Source organism: Siniperca chuatsi, linkage group LG10 (assembly GCF_020085105.1).
Source record: "Siniperca chuatsi isolate FFG_IHB_CAS linkage group LG10, ASM2008510v1, whole genome shotgun sequence".
In the NCBI taxonomy this organism is placed as follows: domain Eukaryota; kingdom Metazoa; phylum Chordata; class Actinopteri; order Centrarchiformes; family Sinipercidae; genus Siniperca; species Siniperca chuatsi.
The window spans coordinates 27,432,482-27,455,333 of NC_058051.1; the positions used below are offsets into that span (position 1 = coordinate 27,432,482).

General features: G+C 40.3%; 1 protein-coding gene across 5 annotated transcripts; it reads right to left on the bottom strand.

The window, feature by feature from the left end:
• Positions 1 to 307: 307 nt before the first annotated feature.
• pkig (protein kinase (cAMP-dependent, catalytic) inhibitor gamma) lies at positions 308 to 21,653 on the bottom strand. 5 transcript variants are annotated; one of them, XM_044210045.1, is made up of 4 exons: positions 21,383 to 21,653; positions 17,640 to 17,792; positions 2,367 to 2,548; positions 308 to 1,024 (listed from the first exon to the last, which is right to left on the bottom strand). In XM_044210045.1, exons 3-4 carry the CDS (start codon positions 2,518 to 2,520, stop codon positions 942 to 944), a joined length of 237 nt encoding a protein of 78 aa, XP_044065980.1. In that variant the 5' UTR covers positions 2,521 to 2,548; positions 17,640 to 17,792; positions 21,383 to 21,653; the 3' UTR covers positions 308 to 941. The 5 variants fall into 5 exon arrangements, with proteins under 5 accessions (XP_044065980.1, XP_044065977.1, XP_044065978.1 ...); XM_044210042.1 differs by lacking the exons at positions 17,640 to 17,792; positions 21,383 to 21,653 and adding an exon at positions 21,209 to 21,336; XM_044210043.1 differs by lacking the exons at positions 17,640 to 17,792; positions 21,383 to 21,653 and adding an exon at positions 14,560 to 14,698.
• Positions 21,654 to 22,852: the final 1,199 nt, after the last annotated feature.

Genomic DNA, 22,852 nt, shown 5'->3' on the forward strand with positions numbered 1-22,852 from the left:
GCTTTACAGATAAACTGCTCTGTCATCCTCTGTTTCTTTATTGTATAAAGAGATAAATGGGAACACTGGGGCCATGCTAGGTGGAAATGTAAACACTGGCTTCCTGTGGCCATGCAAATGTACACAAAAGCTACATTCAATAATATTTATGGCTCTGGAACAACTCCGACTACTGAACTCATTAATCCTGGTTGGCTGGGACTCGCCACCTTTCCACCTCCTATACCTGCTGCGTTCAGTACAACAGAAACCTGCAAATTGCCTCGTGTGGGAAGAAAATTACGGTCGAAAACATAGAATACAAATGTTACAGTAATTCATAAGTATTTTATTACACAAAGAAAATTGCTATCACAAAGTTATCACTGAACATTAAGCAATAAATATGAAGTCCGTACACGACAGTATAATGGCGACTATGTTTGTTTACTAAAAAAGAAAAGACTTGACGATGAAATTGAACAAGAGGGTCACAAACACACACGCATACACAAAAAGAAAATGACAAACAGATGATTATGAATACGCCCTCCATGACACAGTTCCATATTAGGCTGGAACAATGTTTCGAGTGTTATAAATGAATTCTGTTCAGCTCAGTCCATCTCCACAGACATAAATCCAAAGTTTCTGTGCTTTCTTGTCTCGTCAGAAATATAAATGACTATGACTAAGAGTATGAAGCAAAAGAGCAGCATCTCCATTGTCACTTCTACTCTGTTCTGCTCCCCATGTTACAATCTGATCCAATGAAAAAGGCGTACATTTGGGCTGCTGAAGCTCCAAACAGGCCGGCAGTGAGCAACCAAGTCCTCACGTCCAGTTAGGACAACCAATAGACACTCACTCTCTCATTCCTTTCTCAATGTCTCTCCACTTTCACTTGCTTCCTCTCTACTTTTCACTCCTCGGCTCTGCCCCCCTTCGGTCTCTGGCTGAGTTTAGGACGGGCCTCCACTTCCCTGGGCATCTTGGCTGGTGGAGCCCTCTGCCTCAGGGGCTGGGGAGGCCCCCGGGTCACCTTCTGGAAGAAAACACGGGAAACAATATGCAAAAAAAAGGTCAAAGATAGAGAATATTATCAAGCTCAAAAGTGGTTTGGCATTCCTAACAGCAGGAAATAAATGTGCTTTCAGGCTCCAGAAAGAAAAAATAATGAGAATCCTGTGGAAGGAACTACAACTTCCTGTAGCAACTGTGTCAAGCACGATATGAGATTATTTCCAAATTTGAGGCTTCCCACCAGACCAGCGTTAGAGTGGTTTGATTTACAGCAGTCAAACTGGTTATCATGTCATGGGAAAACTTGTCTTTGACAGAAAAAGGAAGTCAGCAAGAACAACAACGTAATACACAATGGTCAGACTGGGAACATGTGCGTCATATTCAGATGTGTTCCTCCTAACAGCATGACACTCTGCTGAGAGTAGCGAAAGCAAGGACTATCTGTCACTGTGCTGCCGTTACGACTCATTTAACACTGAGGCAACAAAGCACAACAATCACATCTCACTGAGACCACAAGGAGCGCAAAACCACCTGTTTGTATTATATTTTGGTGCAATGATGTCCAGGGGAGGATTCACAAAGATAGACTTTGACTATACAGTAGCTTAGATCAAACTAATAGACTTAAGATAGATGAATAAATTCATCCGTTGCGCAGACAAAGCTGTCTAGTTTTTCACTATCTTCAGGAGGATGAAAACATGGTTGACTGAGCAACTGCGTCAAACTGCTCAGCTTCCTTCACGTCAGCAGAAAATGTTGAAGAACTCAACAGTTACAAGGATATTTTAGTGGGAAAATTCAGCAAAGAGTGTAACAATACAAAAACTACCAGTAACACAGTGCAGACCTGTAGCAGAGCTGAGATGCTGTGGCTTCTTAACGTGACAGAGCTCAATGCTTCTGCTAACTCATCAGTCAGGCTCAGGATAGTTTCTTTGGGCAAACGACTGACAATGTCCTCACTGCTGTACATTTCCTACGAGTTACTGCGGCCTCTACAGACTCTTTTTTTTAAATAATAACTCCATAACATTGTTAGCAAACCACAAATTATAAGCCATGTCTTCCTCTTTTTTGTCAATTGGTGCCACTGGTTAGCAGATGTCCCTGACTGCTAATCTACTTTAACTCCCTCACCTGTATACTTGATTCATCATCAACTCTCCCAAACACATTGTCAGACCTGGAGCTTAATGTTCAGAAGGTTTTACTATTATTCACAGAACTGCAGCACTAACTGGTTTCCAAAACTAAAAACATACCCAGGTCTTTGGTGTATGGTATGCACAAATGTATGCATATTTCCTCTGCTTTCTCACTGTATTACACATGTATTCAGATGTGGGTTTACTGACCTGCAGCCTTCAGGTCCATCTCTGCCAGGTCTTTGGTTAGTTCACTGGTGCTGGCCGCTACTTCCCCTTCCCCTGCGATGTCGGGCACTGCGTTCCTGCGGCCTGTGCGATCACAGTTGATGAAGTCTGAGTACGACGTCTCCACGTCCATCATCTGTCCATGACCAGCGCTCTCATTACACCTGCCAGAGGGAGGAGGGGAGAGTCAGACGGCTGTGGTGGTGTTGCAAGAAGCAAATCACCCTGCTGTCTTCCTTTAATGGTCTGCAAGACCCGTGGGAGGACGTTACACTGCGTCCTGTGAATTTCTACTTCAGGAGAATCAACATGATACACAGGAATTTTAAAAAGTCACAGTGCTAAGCTATTTAAGAGGCAACTGAGGATGACCAATGCATAGTGAGAGAGTGAGCAGAAAGGGGGCATTTCAGAAGCACTTCCACAACCTGAAAGGCCGACAGCTGAGAGAGAATTAATAAAAATAAAAATGGAGGTGTTAATAATTGCCATTCCTATTTCTGCACAGTGATGGTACTACTGGCATCTGTTCTAATTGGTTGTCCTAATTATGTCAGAAAAAACAAAAAGCTTCTCAAAATCTTTCACTTGCATAGTCATACCCCTCTACTAGTCAATTTGTCTATCCTAAAAAGGTACTTCCACAGCAAGGATTTAGAAAAAAACAGAGGGGGGGGGGCTGGGGGCTGGAAAGAGCACTGATCAATATGGAAAGCAAGAGTAAAAGACCATGAAACCATTCAAAGGACAGGCAGAGGCGGGGCCAGAAAGAGCCCCAGCAAAAAAAGTAAGTAGAGCTCCCATTAGCCATTCATTCCTCTTCTGTTTCCTGTTCTCAGTCCATTTTTAACTAGGTCATGGATCCTGCCAACCACTAAAACACTATACAGCTGGTAATTCCTCAGAGAGAAGAGGACAAAAGATAAGTCTGCTCAAGAAAAGAAAAGAAAAAGAATAGAAAGGATAAGAAAGCAGTAGTAGGAAGTAGTCCTCTGAGGCAAAGAAAAGGAGAAGGAAACCTAGAGACACTGTATCAGACTGTAAATGTCGTCACAGCTGTTCCTCTCCTACTGAAGATCCCCCCACAGGCCAGCACAGATAGATTAGACCTCACTCAGCTACAGACATTACCTCTAATAAAGCATGTTACACTTCAGCCATGACAGAACAGCTGAGCAGCTAAAAGATGAATCTTTAAGAAGCATGAGGGGGTTGGGAGTCTCGAAGGGAAACGGAGAGAAAGAATGAGAGAGGAATAAAAACGAGCTGGCAGACAGCTACGACACGCTGACCCGGGGCCAGTCTGTCCCCAAACTCTTTCACTCACATTCTTTTAGTATCATTCAAAAAGTTCCCACAATTGTTTTCTTTCTCTTATGTACAGTATGCGTGCTCCATGCCAAAAAGGAAGCACCTAGAGGGTCACGAGCCACACAGACGTAGGCAGCACTTTTCGTGAACGTGAAATTTGCAGTGAAGGGCAAATCTTTAAGCCCCTGTAGGTAAGAGCGGTACCTCAGGAAATGTCAGCGAGTTCTCTGCTGCTGGCATTTCCCTGAGTGCTTCTACTAAACACAAGAGCCACTCTGTATTCCAGACTGCAGATGGTGGTGTGATCTTCTGATAAGATTAGCATCTAGATAGCCAGGCTGTACAGTCATTAGTGAGCCAAATCACCGTGGGAGGCCAGTGTCTCACAGATTCATAATTACACCTACAATACTACCTTTTCCACAACCTTAAGTTCAGGCAACTGAGGCTTTCACTAACTACTAATTAGTGCTAAACAATTTGAGGAAAATATCCAACTCCAGTCCAGGCCTGTATTTGTGGTCTATATAGTATTAAACAAGATATGACTATACCATTCATAACCACAAATTGATCTTGTTTGTATTTTAGAAAAGCCATCTTTTGCTTGTTTGGTTTCTACAGAAAAACTGAAGGTATTACATTAGTGGTATAGTAATACTATTACTAAATAATATTCAAATATAAATCATGACATTCAACAATGCCATTCTGTTTATTGATAACAGCTGCATAGTTGGTCAGTATGTCAGCGTATGGGAATAATGACAAACTGCTGGTAACATCTGACAGTGTTTTGATATCTGACTGATGACCCCTACCAGTATTGTTTAGAGCTGAAACCATTAGGTGATTGATCGATTAGTCTATCGATAGAAAAATAAACAGTAACTACAGTATTTTGATAAGCAGTTAAGTTTTAAAAGCAAAAATGTCAATCATTCTCTGGTTCCAGCATCTCAAATGTGCTGCTTTTCTCAGTTTTATTTCATTGGAAACTGAATATATTTTGGTTTTGGACTGTTGGTTGGACAAAATAAGACGTCACCTCGGGGTGTGGGAAACTATGATGGGAATTTTTCACTATTTTCTGACATTTTATAGACCAAATGATTAATCAGTTGTACCAAAACAATAACTGGAAACAGGAGGAAACAGCTAGCCTGGCTCTGTCCAAAGCTCTTTTTTCCCCCCGTCTTTGTTCTAAGCCGCTGGTTGTAGCTTCATATTTACTGCACAGATGTGAGCGTGGTATCGATCCTCCCATCTAACTCTCTGCAAAACAGCGAAAAAGCATATTTCCCAAAATGTCAAACTATCCCCTTGAATTGCGGCTCCTACGATATGAAAATTTCAAATTACAATTTCGATATAAAAACGACCATTCTGCCTAACTACCAATCAGTGCATTTTCTACACAGACTGAAAGATTTCATTGGAAGATCCATCTTTGACTATTAAAACAAACAACCAGCACTGATTGTGTATCTGGTGCAGCAATGATTTAATTTGTGTGCTGTGTTATGTTTGCCTTTTTCTACTCCATTGGCCCAGTTGTTATGTGGCTTATGGGAGCCCCATCTAATTGCCATTTGTTTGTTTAATTAGTCGGCTTGCCTGCGCATGTGGATCAAATCCTACCATGAGATCATTAACAGGTTTCCATGGAATGATGGTGGTGATGATGTTCTGCCTCCTGCTCTTCAGCACGTGTTTACACTCGTCCCTGCCCGACTGCCTGGTCTCAGCTGTGGTAGAAGCAGTTTAATGGCACTGCATTTTTAAAATTACTTCATCCCTGAAGTGCACTGTGATGATGAACTTATTTTTATAGTGCTGGCTGGCTGACTGACTGAAGCAGCGAAGGCTGTTGTTGTTGTTGTTGTTGTTCACCTGCTGTGATTTGTATAATGCAAATGAACATGCAAAGTGACTTGGAGGCAGATGATCTGTAAAAGACACTGATGACCTTCTGCTGTGTGACTGAACTAATGATGGCTCTTGTTTATTGAGTTGAATAAAAGAGTAATCATGCACTCCATCCAGTTGCAACAAAACAATTATATTATTTCTCTTTTTATTAATCTATCGATTCTTTTTTCGACTGTTAAATTTATATAGTAAGTCAGGAAATAGTGAAAAATTTCTTCTTTTCCAATCGAATCCAAAACTAGAATGTATTCATTTTTATAATGATATAAAACCCTCCCATTTAGGAAGCCAGAGCATGCAAATGTTTAATTATTTGAGTCATTTATCAAGCAAAAATGCCAATTGATTATCAGGTTTGTTACTGCTTAACCCTACATGTTAATGATTATGTCATATATATCCTCTTAAAAGGCATATTGTATGCGTAATATTTTTGACCTATTACACATATGCCAGCCTTGCATCATTCACAGTATTTCATGACCACATTCCAGAAAGTATGACTTATAGCGCTCTTAAAGTAAATGTCCTAGTTAAATGAAAAGGGTGTCTTTATGTGAAAGGCCAGGGTGTGTATACGGAGCGAAACTCGACACAGCTGCAGCTGGAAACGCTAACACAAGATAAATGTCACAGGTGTGTATTTTCACTCAAGACAATAACAACTCAATCCTCAAAGGGAAATCACTGCAGCTCCGCTCATGAGCTGAACTCAGCTTAGCCTCACTCCCCTTCCCCTTCCTGACCTGCACCGTATGTGTGGATCGTTTCCAATGTGGGGATTCTCTCCGCAAAGTTATTTCAGGAACACATCCTAATTCAAATACTGGTAATTCTTCTATTCTGAGAGAAAGGAGCTGCATTGTCATATCTACACAAAAAGCACTATAACCTCACTGTGAATGAAAGCAAAGGCAAAACAAAAACTGCGCAAAGAGCGGCTCATACTTTAGGCAGAGAGAGGTTTCCTTCATGACAGGTTTGAACACGAACAGTGACCACACTGGGCGAGGTGACATGTAACAGAAGAGGTTTTGGCATGAGGATATTAGGAACAAAACCCCCGAGATCGCTGAGGCAATATGAGTCAGCACAGCCACTTACACTGGGCCCATTAGAGAGGCAGGCTCACTACTATCCCGTTGGAGCCTTTTAAGCCTGATTTGTGTCATATAAACTCATATTATCTGCAATAACCCACACAAAGACTGGCTTTGTTGCCGATTTCGACATCCATTAGGGCCGTCTACACAGCCAACGTCAAGTCTGTCGACTAATTCTGCTACATTTATTGACAAGGCAAAAAGCCTCCACGAGAATTAGTTTCATCTGCCTCTCATGGCAACTAAACTTTTCCATTGGCCTTTTCAACCCTGAAACCTTAATGAACCGCCTTTAAGTTTGATGTGATTTATCATTTGGTCGCTAAAATGTCTAAAAATGGAACAATTACTCGATTAAAAATCAATAGATAATTAATTTTCAGATTAAGTTTCGGATTTTCAAATGTGAGGATTTAATGCTTTTGTCTGATAGTAAACAGAATATCTTTGGTTTTTGGACTTTTGAAGACGTCACCTTGAGCTTTGAACAGGGACTTTTCAATATTTTCTGACATTTTATAGACAAAAGGATTTATCATCAACAAATCAAGAAAATAATTGGCAGATTAAAATTGATAATGAAAAGAATCATTCCAGATGTGTGTCCCAGAGTCCCAGGTGATGTCTTCAAATGTCTTATTTTGTCTGACCAACAGTCCAAACACCAAAGATATTAAATTTAAAATTATGTAAAGACAGAGAAAAGCATAAAATCCTCACATTTAAGAAGCTGTAATCAGTGTATGTTTGGCATTTTTGCTTGAAATATGATTTAAACAATTAACCGACATTTAAAATCAAATTCTAATCTAATTAATCGTTTCAGCTCTAATAAAGTCCTAGAAACCCTCCTGCTTCTTAAAGAAATCCTTGTTTTTAAATCAATTTGCAGTACAAAACAAACACGCAACACCTCTCAGCTGTTGCAGCTCTTGTGGTCGAACTGTGCATCAAACGACAGAGCAAAGATAAAGCAAAAGTTAACAACAAACTGTCCATCTTACCAAAGTAATCAGAGTTGCTTCATCTGCTCTCTGGTGCCTTCAAGCAGATCCAAACTGCTTCAGACAAATTCATCCAAATCCATTCACCCTTTAGTGCTAAGTGTTACACAGTGAGAGCACCATAACACAAGTGTGCCTCAGCTCTTTGCCCTCCTGCTCGCTGCCTCTCAGCCCCCGTCAAATGAGGTCTGGGCACTGTCTATTCACATGATGTCAGCAGCTGCTTGGTTGACAACAAGCCCACTTCACAGGGAGCTGTATTTCCTTGTCGTGATTAGCATTGTCGTCCCTGTCTTCCTCTCATAAATAAATAAAAGCCCTGTCCATTCAACTCTGGTGTATATATTTGCCCCATACCCTTCCTCTTCTTATGGGACCCGGGGCTGGGTGTGAAGGCCTGATTTCCCCTGGTGAAGTGAATATTGCAACTTGCCAAACAGCTAGCTTTTGCTCTTTAGCAGTCAGCCATTTACAGTGGCACTGTGAAAACCTTCCCTGCTGGGGAGACGAGCAGACACAAATGTTCGCAACTAAAAAGGAGGTTTTCACCAGCCCTCTCTCGCAGGCACTTTAAAGTTTCAAGATTACTATTAAGTCACAGTAGAAGTCTCCATCTTCTCTGTCAGACATGCAGAATTATCACTGATAACACTGGATACTCAATGCAATTTTCTATCTCCTTTTCACTGAGCGGAGATACTGAGAATGATCACTGCCACTCTCACATAATTGCCATCCTAAATGAGCGTACTGAGCTCCTACGCCTGAAGGCATTATGAATCAGCCAAGGAACAGGAGATAAGGAGCCTGACCAAGGCTATTAGCATCAGCTGCTGTGGAAAAGTCTTGAGTGAACTAATGAATAAAACAAAAGGCTCGGGCAAGGCTGCTTCTTCAGAAAGCTACAGCCAAATCAAAAAATCAATCTAGCTTAGACAGATTATCTCGGCAGGCATACAGAGGAGCAGCTAGAGTTGTGGTTCCTCACTTCACAACTCGGAGCACTTCAGAGATCAATTCCCAGCATTCGTCTCTCATGAGAGATCACTGCTGGGGAAAAACATTTGAATGGCTTTGCTCCAAAAAGAGTTATCCACCATTAATAAAATGACACCCACTCTGATGTTGACTGCTGGCATGTTGAGTAGGGCTGTGACTAATTATTATTTTCATTATTGATTCATCTGTAGATTATTTGTTGTTTGGTTTGTAAAATATCAGATAAGAGGGAAAAACCATTTCCCAAAGCCCAAGGTGAAGTCAAATTTTTGTCTGAACAGTCCAAAACACAACGATAGTCAATCACAATGACACCAAACACAGAAAGACAGCAAAGCCTTATATTTAAGAGACTGGAACCAGAGAACTTTTCCCATTTTTGCTTGAAAAAAATACTGAAACGTTTAATCAAATGATCAAAATAGGGCTCTGCTTACCTGTAGTACAGTTAAGTCATCTGAAGGCATTTGGTTATAAAACTGTTTACTTCCTGAGGACAGACAATTGAAATACCTGCAAACTGCTATTTCACTATAAACTACATGGTCCTGAAAAGTATAGATGAGAAAGACAACTACAAATAACAGCAAAAGATGATGAAGATGGAAATCAATCTAAACACAAAAGTAAAAAGCAGGTTTATAAAACTGGAGAATCTCGTTTTCCTCAGTGTTGTTGGTGGTTTTCATCAGGAGTAAGGATTGATTATCTGCTCCCTGCTAGAGAAACTTCAGGCTACAATTGGCTCGTAGGGGATTAGGAGGTCAGAGATTCAGGGAGGTACTAAAGCAACACAAGCCTTTGTGGTTAAAAAAAAAAAAAAATAATCAATTATAAACCTTACAGGCAACCTGGGTGGTTAAGTGTCTATGTACAAGAAGGCCTTCTTGACTTTGTTCTCCAGGTTACCAGGATGAATGAGGCAGGTGAAGCTGCTGTTAAACAACGATTCACCACTCATCCTCTGAATGACCATCAGCATCAGTTGTTGAGATCACAAGACGTCAACGTCTCTCATATCACCAGTGAAAAGAACCGATAAAGCCTCTTTGATGAGTGGAGAAAATTCTTAACTACACAGCATATGTAGCCGACTTACTAGTCATAGTGAAATAAAGCTAAAACAAGTTGAATATGATCACACAGCTGTTGAATTCTGCACATATTGCAGACATTGGATAAAACATTTAGGTTTGCCTTTTGTAGATGTTTTTTTAGTTTGATTTGATAAATCAAAACAGTAATTAGAATAAAACAAATCACTATGTAAGAGACTGAAGCAAATTGCAGGAGTTCTAATGGCCAAAAATAAAAACCAACATACAGTTATTGATGTTCAACTGGAGAAAAGCGTGGGAGATCCAACACTTGGGTGTCAGTAGCGAAGTGAAAGGGATTTCAGGCTTTTATGGCTTCATATAACTGTGTTGTACACACACACACACACATCTATTCATAGATATGACATATAGATAGCGAGCAGTAATACAGAGGGATGGGACCTTTGGAAATAGCAGAAAGAATTTGAAAGGAAGATGAAGCCGTGCTCCCCGTATCCATTGAAAGGCCGGGAAGATACGAAAGGAACCACTTGACAATGATGTGACAGTGATGCAAACGAATCTGAGTATCAAGTGTGCAAGACATTTTCCCGTTTTAAAAACACTACCTGACAAATATGATTTGTTTTCAAAATGGATTCATGTTGGAAAATAATGCTGCATATTCTACATGAAGAAGAAGAGCACAGCAAGAGCAAAGACGACGCCAATCGTCATATTCACAGTAAGCGTGATTTATATAAACTGTTTAATAGTACCGCTGTGTGATCCTGATTAAACTGCAGGAATAATTCTGGACTACCCTTTAACTTCTTACATTTGTGGTAGCTGTTCTGTACAGGACACACCTTCAAGCAGAGCGATCACTATAGAGTTAAAGAAATAGTCTGACATTGAGGGAATACTCACCAACCGCAAACAGACCACAAGGAGACGCAAAACGATCACAAAGTGACGCAAAACGACGTGTTTGTATCTTTTAGTCTGGGTGTCTTGTTCCCATATACAAGGGATTGTGGGCCTTTTACACGTCTGTGTCCAGGGCCCTTTGTCTCCTAATCTGTCCATGTCTGTAGGCTATATGGAGTTACTAATAGCAGCTATTTATTGCTAATTATTTCATATTAGAATATTTAGAGTTGATTATTTGGCACTCTTTTATTACAGTAAATAAATAATCTAACTATTAATAATGTACAGTTTATTACAGCCAAGAACCAGGGCTTTAAAATGTGAGTCTTAACACATTTTACAAATGTGCCCCCCTTCTTTAAAATTGTGCCCCAGTCTGCCCCCCCCCCCCCCCCATTCAAAAGTTTCTTAACTCGCCCCTGTAGGCCAAGAGGCTGCTTAACTAGCCGGCTTGAGTGGTGTCTGGCTGAGGCTGACAGTTACATCACGTTACACTGGACTTCTTGGTCAAGTGCTGTGACTTCCTGGAATGACCACTGGTTGCCTGGACACCTCACCGTGACGACACATATCCAGGAAGCAGCTTCTGGCTGTAGCTTTATGTTGAACAAAAAGATGTGAGAGTGGTATCCATCTTCTCACCTGACTCTCAACATGAAAGCAAATAAGCCTATTTCACAAAATGTCAAACTATTCCTTTAAAAAAAAAAAAAAACAGTCAAATGACATCACCAAGTGATTCCACCCTAGTGACTACATCACATTCACATGACCAGCCGGCTACTGCACAGAAAGTCCTTCATGACTTCCAGTTACTTCACCAAACACAACCCAAACTGATTACTGCAGCTGAAAAGTAATGCTGGCAAATGCTGAAAAAAGAAAACATTTATATAACATGTTTTTTTGAATATGTGTAATGAAAGACAGATCTCCTCTCAGTGACACTAACTGAGCACAAACTAGGAACCCAAAACTACAGTGCACAGACATGCACTTACACTGATTTTGTTAATCTACCGAGTCGCCTCACCTGCTAAACAGATGGTAACTCAGTGTAATAAACAACACTGAAGAGACAGACAATACTTCTACTCCAGCACACGTTCCCTTTTGTTAGCACAGCTCACTTAGCAATAGCTCAGTCTATCTATACCAGTTCTTGAGTTGAGCGAGCCAGTGCACCATAATATTGCTATGCCTCCCTTCACACAATACAGAACCACAGCAAAGTAACAGGATCAGATATCCATGTTTGGAGGTAAGTAAAGGTTACATTACCAGCGGTGTTAAGAGGTAGGTGTAGAGGTGTTAGGTGTTAGATGTATAACACCGTGTCCTCTGCGTGAGTGTCCCTGTGGCCCAAAAACTGCAAATAAGCTGTGATCGATCAATGCTTTACAGGCAGTAGAGACGAGTAGCCAGACATATGAGACTGAGTCTACTGTAACAGCATGCCCTGCCTTGAGCTATAGGGAATCCCCTGGTTTGTGTTTGTGTGTGTGGTGTGAGAGAGAGAGAGAGAGAGAGAGAGAGAGAGAGAGAGAGAGAGAGAGAGAGAGAGAGAGAGAGAGAGAGAGAGAGAGAGAGAGAGAGAGAGAGAGAGAGAGAGAGAGAATAGGATGGGTGTGACTGAGTCTCATCAACCACCCATGATTCACAGCTGAGTCAGGAGCAGGTGTTTGGACTGGACTCAAAATGAGGACGTGATTACACCCCCCCCCCCCCCAAAAAAAAACCTTCTCATGTCCAAATGGTGCTGCAACTGTTCGTTTAGAGTCTCATCATTCCCGAGTCTCTTCACAGGCAGACTGAACATCAAAAAGTAACACAGACAGCACTCATATAACATTTCCTGTATCTCTCACAATAAAAACAAGGAACGTTCCTTGAGACAAACATCTGAGTTATTCTCTTGTTTACTTAAAAAGCCAAACTGATTTATGACTGTGTGAAGCAGCTCTAGAGGATATTTTAAGTTAAGGATACGACATGGCTATAATTGTTTTAAAAGGTACTACATCCAAGTTGAAAAATATTTAGATCTGGGTGACTCTGCTGTGTGTCTGGAAAAGTACAGCGCTGAAAGGACACAAAAAGCACTATTTCAGAAATGTTGTTCTGAAAGTTGTATTTTATGTCTGTTCTTGGCTGGTAATTCAGTTCCTGGTAATTCCTTTTCACTATTTTCTGGTATTTTATAGAGCAGGATTAATCGATGAATCTAGGAAATAATCTGTAGATTAATCAGTAATAAAAATAATCATTAGTTGCAGGCTTTCATGGAAAATTAATTTGTAACTTCTGTTATGAAAACTGCTACATAAATATATCTCATTCCTGTTCTTATAGGATCTAAAAATTAATGAAATTGATTTTTTGTAGAGTCATGCAGTGCCTGTAGAGCTGAAACACTTAGTAGATTTATCGATAAGTCTATTCACAGAAAACAAATTGGCAACTGTTTTGATAATCAATCATTACAGCTGTCAAGGAAAAATGCAAAACAGTCTCTGGTTCCGGCTCCTAAAATGTTTTGCTGCTTTTTTCTGTTATAAAATCACTTAAAACTGAATATCTTTGGTCTGACAGATTTCTCAGTAATGAGTGTAATTGTTAGCTGCAGATGTTTGATCCAATCACACAACATTGTGTTGAAGATTCAAATCAAACTTAAGTCATATTTAAAATCTTTTACATTTTTATGCATTAATATTTTATTAATGACAACTCCTCTGCCCTGATTGTCTCAACATTACTTGTTGGGCTGTAACTTTCATTTTCATTACTGATTTATCTGTTGATTTGTTTTCTCAATTCATCGATGAGTCATTTGGTCTAAAAATGGTCTAAAAATTGTGAAAAATGCTCATCGCAATTTCTTAAAGTCCAAGGTGAGGTCTTCAAATTGCTTGACCAGCAGTCCCAAACCCAAAAGTTTACTATCACATAAGACAAAGAAAAACAAATCAAATGCAAATTTTTGGATTTTTGTTTTAAAATCATTTGTCCTAATAGTTGCAGATTAATTTTCTGTCGATTGACTAATCAAGTCGTCTCCCCGTTCTCATATGTCATCAGGTGTCACCAAGCTAGGTTTCTACATCTGTAACGCAGAGGCTGATTTTCCTCCCACTGTCCGTTCTATCTATTCTAATTCTACTGCAAGGTTGCCCAGTTCTATTTCCATCCACACATTTAACAACACAAGACCTCAGCAGGAAGCAGGTGGTTGGTTTGCTGTGTTGTTTATGTCCTATCTTTTCCCAGGCTCGCTGCGCGCACACACACTGGAGGCTGAACAAGACCCTTGGGTTGATGAGGAGGAGGACGAAAGCGAGGACAAGAGGGAGATGAGGAGATAGGAGAAGAGACAGAGAGGGAGGTATGGAGAAAATGATGAGGATGAGGAGAGGACGGAAAGCAGCTGAGGACAAGGGAAAGACAGAGAAAGCATGAGGATGTCGAAAGGAAAAAAAGAGGGAGGAAGAGAGGTGCGGGGAAGGAATGCATGCATGTTTATTGTGCTTTCTAAATAAGGAAATATCCCTCCCGTGTTTTCATTACTTTTTTGAGAACTTGAGAAACATAATACATCCTCCCCGGCTATGCTGCAGCGCACAACCATTTAGCCAATCTGTAACCTGTAACAGAATATGTGAATTGGTTGCGGGCACCGCCTGTTAGAGGGATTTCACCCACAACTCCCTCAACTCCTCCTAACCTCTCTCTAATAAAATAACACACAACTGAAACTGCATTCAGCCAAAGACTGCTCACTTACAAAGCTAGAGATCTAATTACTTTAATCTGATTACCTTTATGCTGCATTTAAAATAATTTGAAGCCTCACCTGTACTGATGGCCACGGTGTGTCTGAGGTTTGCCAAGTAATTCCACTCAGCTGCATCATCACACTTTTCTCCCACAAGTCTAAGAGGATGTGGGCGTCCTGTGATTCGATTTGCTGAGTTGACGGGGATAAAAAGGCACATACGTAACCCTCCTCATGAGCAAACAAAAAAAGAGCAGAGGCAATCGTTGTACTTTCCTCTAGACCTAGATAACGAAACCATCGTTCATGCTGGCGTACAGGACAAACACCTTCAGTCCTAATGTATACCAAACCTAGGTGGAGCTAGTTTCGACTACGTTACATTAAGGCTGCAGCTAAAAATTATTTTCATTATTGAATAGAACACCAGAAAATAGTAAAAAAAAAAAAAAAATGCCGGCAGTCCAAGATGATGTCTTTAAATTGCTTGTTTCATTCAACCAACAGTCCAAAGCCCAAAGATATTCAGTTTACTATCATATCTGATAAAGAAAAGCAACAAAGCCTCATACTGAGAAGCTGGAAGCAGTGAATGATTGTTATTTTGCTTGGAAAAGAAACTAAAATGATTAACCGACTGCAGATTGATTTTCTGTCAATCGACTAACTGATGAATCGATTACTCGTTGCAGCTCTACAATACATACTATTAGGTAGATTAATCCACTAGTTCCAATCCTAGGGGCCAAAGGGTCATGAGATAAATCTGAGGGGGTCGTGAGATGATTAACGGGAGCGGAAAGAAGAAAGAAAAAAAAAAAAAAACAGCGTTCTGCCACACAAATTTATTTTCATTTTTTTGACTTTTCAAAAAAGGTCCAATCCAAAGACACTTCTCACACTACTCCTGGAGAATAAGAGTCTGTCAGTATGTTCAGTTTGTCCCGAACACTCATATTTTTGTTGCTCACATGTACGGTGGCCGACAAAGGCAAGCGCGCTGCAATTTCAGAAGACACATGCAAATAGACAAAACGCAAGCTAATTAAGAAAAACAACTTCATTAATTTGACAACCCATGCGCGGCATTTAGAAAACACACTGCAAATACACACAACAACAAATTAATGAAGATGTTTTCTTTATCTTTGTTTTCTCTATTTGCATGTTCTCTAACCTTTTTTGTGAAATATTGGATCATTTTACCTCTTTGTGCCTTTTTTATCAAAACGATCTGAGAAGTTTAGAGGGGAAATCCCTCTTTAGTGGAACTGCTACCTAAAATGTGACAAGGGGCCCCAACTAGACACAGTTTTCTGAAAGGGTCACAATGTTGGGAAATCAGGTTTAATCTTTAACAATGTGTTGTATTTTATAAGGAGTAAAAAATACAATATTTCCTTGTGAAATATAGTGGAGTAGAAGTATAAAGTAGCATAAAATACCTCTACAATGTATTTAAGTACAGTGCAGTACTTGAGTAAATGTTATATTCCACTACAGAGTTTCTTGTCTTTAAAAGCCTGAGTAAAGCCTTCTGCTGAATACCATTCAGTCATCATGTAGTGTTGCAGATCATGTGATATGCTTTTAACAATGACCGTCAATAATTTTCTCTCTAGTTGCCGTGAGCGGTCTCCTATCGACATAGATTATCGTTTTAACTCCTCTGGGATTTAGATGAAAACCTTTTCAGAAAAACAATCAAATATTTTAAAGCAAACTGAGCCTGAGAATTCCCAAAGTGGATCAAATCAAAGCATAAAGCAGATCACAAACAAGTGAAGGTCACGTTTCTGTCACATCATTTTAAAAGTTCAACGATTTTAGCACATCACATGGGATTTGAAATGGGCCACTCCATCTAAAATAATTAAAGCTCATTCCCATTTTTTTCATGGAGAGATTCTCATTAAATCATATTTCACAGACTTGCTAGGCCAAAAAAGGGACATGTCTATTTTACTTCCAAACCAATTCACATGGTTGAGAACCCATTTACATAATAAGGCTTGATTAAAAATTCTCTCAGCAAATAGATTCAAAACAGTGTTTATTCAACACCTCAACCCTTTCTGTGAAATGTATGCTGTTGCTGTGGGTCAATGCAGCTAAAGTAAGAGGGTGTAACTCGTCTTTGCTACATTAAAATCAACTGGCTGAATGCTGAAAAACAGATGTGTTGCCACTTTGAAGAGCAACCTTGCCAAACAATGTAAATTATCAGGAAGCAGTAATACATTAGGAAATAGATTTGTCTTAGTCTTATAAATGTTAGTAAGCATAAAAAAATGGACTAATGGATATATAATATCCATCCATTTTCTAAAGCCACTTAGTGTGTGTAGGGTTTGCGGGCAGCTGCATCCTCCAGCCACACTGGTTGCCACTGTATAAGGGCTTTGGACTAAGCCATTTAAATTGGCTGGGTCAGTATACTATTTCCTGTGCCAATGTTCCTTTGGAATGACATCTACAAAACATTTAAGTGATACTCCACCCAAATGTATCTTTTGAGTATGACACACTCATTCCCTGTGGGCATAATAAATTTATAGTTTGATCTCTTGCAGAGGCTGTGGTCAGTTTGTATTCATACTAGTGGTTACAGTATATTTCATTGTTGACCCAGTTTCACAGCATTCAAAAGAAACTTCTCAGACTACTCCTGGAGAATAAGAGTCTGTCAGTATGTTCAGTTTGTCCCGAACACTCATATTTTTGTTGCTCACATGTACGGTGGCCGACAAAGGCAAGCGAGCTGCAATTTCAGAAGACACATGCAAATAGACAAAACGCAAGCTAATTAAGGAAAAACATCTTCATTAATTTGACAACCCATGCGCAGCATTTAGACAAAAACGCTGCAAATACGCACAACAACAAATTAATGAAGATGTTTTCTTAATCTGCTTGTGTTTTCTCTATTTGCATGTGTTCTGACATCACCTTGAGCTCTAGGAAATTATGACTTTTTTAAATTGTTTTTTGATGTTTTATAGACCAAATGATGAATCGAGAAAATAATCGTCAGATTAATCGATAATGAAAATAATCGTTAAAAGGTCCACCCTTGTGGCTAATCAAAATAAAACTGCTAATGAAGGCAGGAGCGCCGTGCTGTGTTCACTGTGCACTCTGAAAAAGATGGTACTCACAGTAACAGTAGAAATTGTTGTTACAGTAGGTTCCACCGTGATATATAGTAAAACCGGTAGACCAGCACACCTCTAGCCCTTAATAGGTGTAGACATGTCCTTAATCACCCGTTTTCATATCAATACTTCAGCCTGCTCCACCACTCGTTAGACCTGTCAATTAAAAGAGAGGCAAAGTAGAAGTGCAATTTTACCAACTGTGCCACATCTGCCCATCTCATCCAACAATGCTAGAGCATCTGTCGTTACACACAACCAATACCCACGACTGCGGCTATTTATAGCGCCTGTATCATTATTTCAATAAATGTACCTGTAAACCATCATAGGTGGCGATACCTCAATCATCATTATTAAACGTCAGAAAGATAATCGGTGATCTAGTTTGTAGCCGTTATCAAAACAGTCTTCACAAAATGCTTCACAATAAAAAGATAAAATGAAAGGCACCTTAAAAACAGGGAAATAAAAATTATGCCTCCATTAAAAGAATGACAAAATTGCTCACAAAAAAAATTCTAATTAAGTTTATATGCGCCTTTCATTTATATTTTACAACAAATACACATCACTGTTTAGACCGCAAAAATATCAGACAGACAATCAGTGAAACTTGAAATTACAGCTTATAAACGGAGTCTCTCGCAGTAGTCTGGCATTTCCTTGTGTATCAGAGAGCCTTTTCTGTCTTGTAGACGAGACACTTAAGGAACGATGGCATTCATTTGTTTCCCATGGGGAAGTCAAGGAGCTAAAAACAGAGGAGCTTAAGTCCTCTGCACACAGGGAAAAAGAATGTGGATGGAGGTCAACGCAGTTGAACCGACAAATCCCTGTCCACAAAATATGTACACATTAAACCCATGATTACACAGAGGGACGCATACAAAAATAGACCCTGAGCAGCGAGTTCACATAGTACCAAAACCCTGCTGCACTGTTATGGGCTCATCGACAGACTGTTGTTTTCTGATCCCTGTTATCATAAACATGGGAATGTCTCCGGGCAGGCGACTGATTGTGGACATAATCTCAAAGAAATCTAAAAAGGCACTTGAACCAATTCTGAGAACAGATTGCTATTTTTATCTAAAGCATGTAATGTCGCGTCCTTGTTGCAGAAAAGCTTTGAATCCAGCTGCTTCAGATTCCCCATTTAAGGACAGTATTCTCAAACAAGGAATGAAATAATCTATGTACAACATATCAAGGAGAGCTCTTTTAACCTTCAGTAGGACTACAAGCGGAATACAGAGAAAGCTGTCTGGCAGAAAATCTGATGACCACTTACGGAAAAACAACTGACAGAAACAACCACACAGTAACAGTCACTCCCCCGCCGTGTGTACTTAATGCAGGCTCTCAGCACAGGGATATAGGGGTCCAAATGTTCTCAGGGAAATCGTGTTATTGTTGGCAGCCGTCAGCAGGAGCAGATATGACTTCTATTTACTGAAGGAGTTAGGAGGAGGAGAACGGTGTTGGTAAGAATGTTGGTCATGCAGCACTGCAGATAATCATAGCATGACTTTATTACACACGATCCAGACGCTTTCTGAAGAACCGGAGTCACAGATTAGAAGATGCATAAAGCACAAAAGCCCCTGAGGGCGAGCCTTCATAATATCCAAAACAAGAGCGCATGTAATCTTAATGGTAAGTCGTCTGTCATTTCTTCTAGAGATATGTTTTGATTCAGTAAATATGATTGAAACACTGGAGGGACGGTTCTGCAAGTTTCTGTCCAAGGTCAGCGGGGCATGTGTGTCTCTCCAGTGGCTGGGGTTTTCTTGCATCACTGCGCTCTCTGTTCTGGCTGCTCTCCACCCCCCCTTGGCCATTTTGAAGGATAACACACCATGTTTGGTTAGATGGTACAAAGAGAGGAGACGAGGCAGTAGAGAGCTGTTCCAAAGAAGGCCATATCTTACGAGAGACTGTGCAGATTGTACAAAATTTTTTATCTTAAATTCATCACGTGGCTTAATCTTCGCACGACATGCGATTTTGCCACCAATATGAAAAGAAAAGAAAAAAAAAACGCTCTTTAATGTCAAATGAATGATGTTGCCATTTGATGTATGGCCAGACAGATTCACCAGCTGGAGCACTTGGCAAAATATGCAAACAGGTGGTGCATCTGTTTTTGTCTGCTACGTTACTCCAGCTGAAATGATTAGTCAAAATAATCAGCATCTATCAGCTATTTTGAAAACTGAAAATGTTCCCAAGTTCCAGCTTCTAAACTGTTAAGATTTGCTGGTTTTCTTTGTCTTATGTGACCATAAACTGAATTATCTTTAGGTTTTAAGAGTGTTGGTCGGACAAAACGTGGAATTTTACATCATCACCTTGGGCTTTCGGAAATTGTGATGGCCTTTTTTCCGCAATTTTCTGACATTCTTAAGCCAAAAGATGAATCAATTAATTGAGAATATTCATCAGAAAAATTACTTGCAGCCCTACATATTAGCCTAGCTTTACTCCTTCATGTTATATTTTTAACCCAGACCCAGAATCACATAGTTGCCTGCTTTTCTTTCCAAAATGTGGAATGTGAAGTGTCACCACCGGTGTGCAACATTTTCCCTGAGCCATGAAATGCCAAACCAGTACACATCACAGTTCCAGTCTGTTTTTTGTTAAGCTTGTCCCTGTCAGGGCATGCCACAATCCAGCTCTGTTTGCTGAGACCAGTCTGAAATAAGGCTGGTTGTTGTTAAAGTTGTGCTACTTTGATATAAATCAGGATTGTTGGTACATTTTAAGTGTCTAGATTACATGTTAACCTTGCGCTGACTGAGCTCAGGGAGAACACTGTTTTGGTTACAGTCCGCCAGCCAGTCGACAGTGAAGCAAACCACCACAGGAAGGCAAGAAGCCAGTATTTATCTTCACCAGTGCCCATGCCCAGTAACGCTGGCCCTTGCCCAGCAACACTCATGCAAAGTGGGGGGTCCCAGGCTGCTCCTCATCAGCCTGCTGCTGCTGCTGAATCTCCATCCAGCCCTGTCATTTTACACAACTCACCTCCAGAAAATAAAAAAAACTGAACTGACACGTTCATTCTTCTCTCAGCAGACAGGTTATTGCATGAAAAAAACCCTGCTGTCATCACTGCCTTGTTATCTAATGGAGTTAGGAAATAGAAGACGAAGTTGATTTGTGTTTAAAGGGAGGGGGTGGCTGGCTGGCTGGCTGCATTGACAGAGCAAAAAAAAAAAGCACAGGAGGAGATGAGAGCTTTCAAAAAGCTATCCAGGCTGTCATTAGCTACCCTGAATGCAGCAGCTAATGTGTGGGAAGGACATGCATGCCAGTCCTTAAAACTGTACACACACAATAATACACACAGGCGGCTAGCATAATGGATACACTTCAATGCAATTCGAGGGGGAAAAAACCTTCATAATGTAATTCACCATTAACTAAGACGTTCATTTTAGCCGTCTGGCAGATTCAACGTGTGTAAAAGCGGACACTAGCGGCTCTGCGTAGAAAAGATGTATTGTCTAACGTTAGTCGCTGTGCGGGCTGGGAAAATGCCTCACTAAAAATCATGTACAAACCGTCGCTTCATGACTCTGCAGCTCCCTGCCGTTGGTCACTTCAAACTATAAACTGCCCGACCATTTTTCTTTTTTTTAAGCACGTAAATTCACATCAAAAGCCGTTTTCCCCCACCGGACACACATCAGTAATATCGCCAGTAGAAGAAGAAGAAGAAAAAAAACGCCACTAACCTTGGTCGGGTCTCCTCCTGTTATCCACTTGTTACAATGGAAATTTAACACCATGGATCCCCAGTTAAGTTTCCTGGCAGTCGGACAAAAAAACACAGCACGCCGGCCGAACTGGGCCGAAACTGAAGCAGGCTGGTGTGGAGGAAGAACAAAAAAGCTGTGGTGAAGAAGCGTGTGTTTAAAGCCTGGATGGGTTTTTTTTGTTTTTTTTTTCTCAGGATACGGTCGGCAAACAACGAAAAAAAAAAAAAAGGTTGTGTCTTCAAACAGCTGTTTTCCAAAATGGAGTTAGTCGTGTCTGAGCCAATCAGAGCGATCCTGTGGAGGCTCCCACTCCTCTGTGGGCTGGAGCCAACACCACACACTGCACCCTGAGGATCAAACACTTCAAAATCATGCATCTTTATTTATTTATTTATTTATTTAGGCCTATTTCTTTTTTGGGTGGGGGAGATTCACTGTAGCTTTTCATATCACTGCAGCTGTATTTACGCACATCAAACCACCACTGATGAGATTTCCTTGCAGGGAACCCCTAGATGTTTCTTATGTTGGTTTTAGCCAGTGGTGTAATGTAACTCAAGTACAAATTCTAGGTACTTGTACTTTACTTGAGTATTTTCATCTTGTGCAACTTTATACTTCTACTCCACTACATCTCAGAGGCAAATATTGTATTTTTACTCCACTACATTAGTCTGACAGCTTTAGTTACTTTTCAGACTACAAATTTTCATACCCTTCCTGTCCAGTGAAAAGCATGTATCTCCAAATTTTGGTAATTTTGAATGTGAATTTTTCTGATAAACTGAAGGATTAAGTGTTCCTGTATGGGTTGAGAATATTCTCCTACTTCTTAAACTAAATAAATGAACCCCCACCCTGGGATTAGCTGGAAAATGCATTGTCACAAAGCTGAAAACAGGGCTGATTTTCTGAGCTCATGAAAAGTGGACTATTTTTTCATCCAGATGGTTGTCAAACGACCTTCTCGGTTTTTCAAAGATCGACGGGTATATATTTTTCAGAGAAACGGATGATTACATCTGTGACTCGAATGTAATACTAATACATGAGAGGCACAAACTGGGGCTAAGGCTGCCCCTGCCTCCTAAATGCCCACTTCTTTCAAACCTCACACCTCAAGTTTGCAATGCAGGATTTCTGATAAAAACCCTGATGACATCATTCTGACATCACCAGGGTTATTTTTTCAGACTACGGAAAGCTCCCTCCAGTCACAGAAGACATAATACAGCTGTTTTCACAGGCTAAATACTCCTTGGGACGTGTAAACTGAACTTCATTTGTATAATCAGTGGGGTGCCCCTTTAATTGATCTGCCTTTTTCTTTTTCTTTTTTGCTGTGAACTCATATTACATGAGTGTACAGCATAAAAAAAAAGTCGTGTTCACTAAATTAATGTCATGGAAACAGAAGACTAACAATATCCAGCAGTGTAGGCTGTG

Coding starts and splice junctions, on each gene's coding strand:
- pkig (XM_044210042.1), bottom strand. Junction 1,025..2,366: donor GATGGACCTGAAGGCTGCAG/GTCAGTAAACCC, acceptor GTTTTCTTCCAG/AAGGTGACCCGGGGGCCTCC.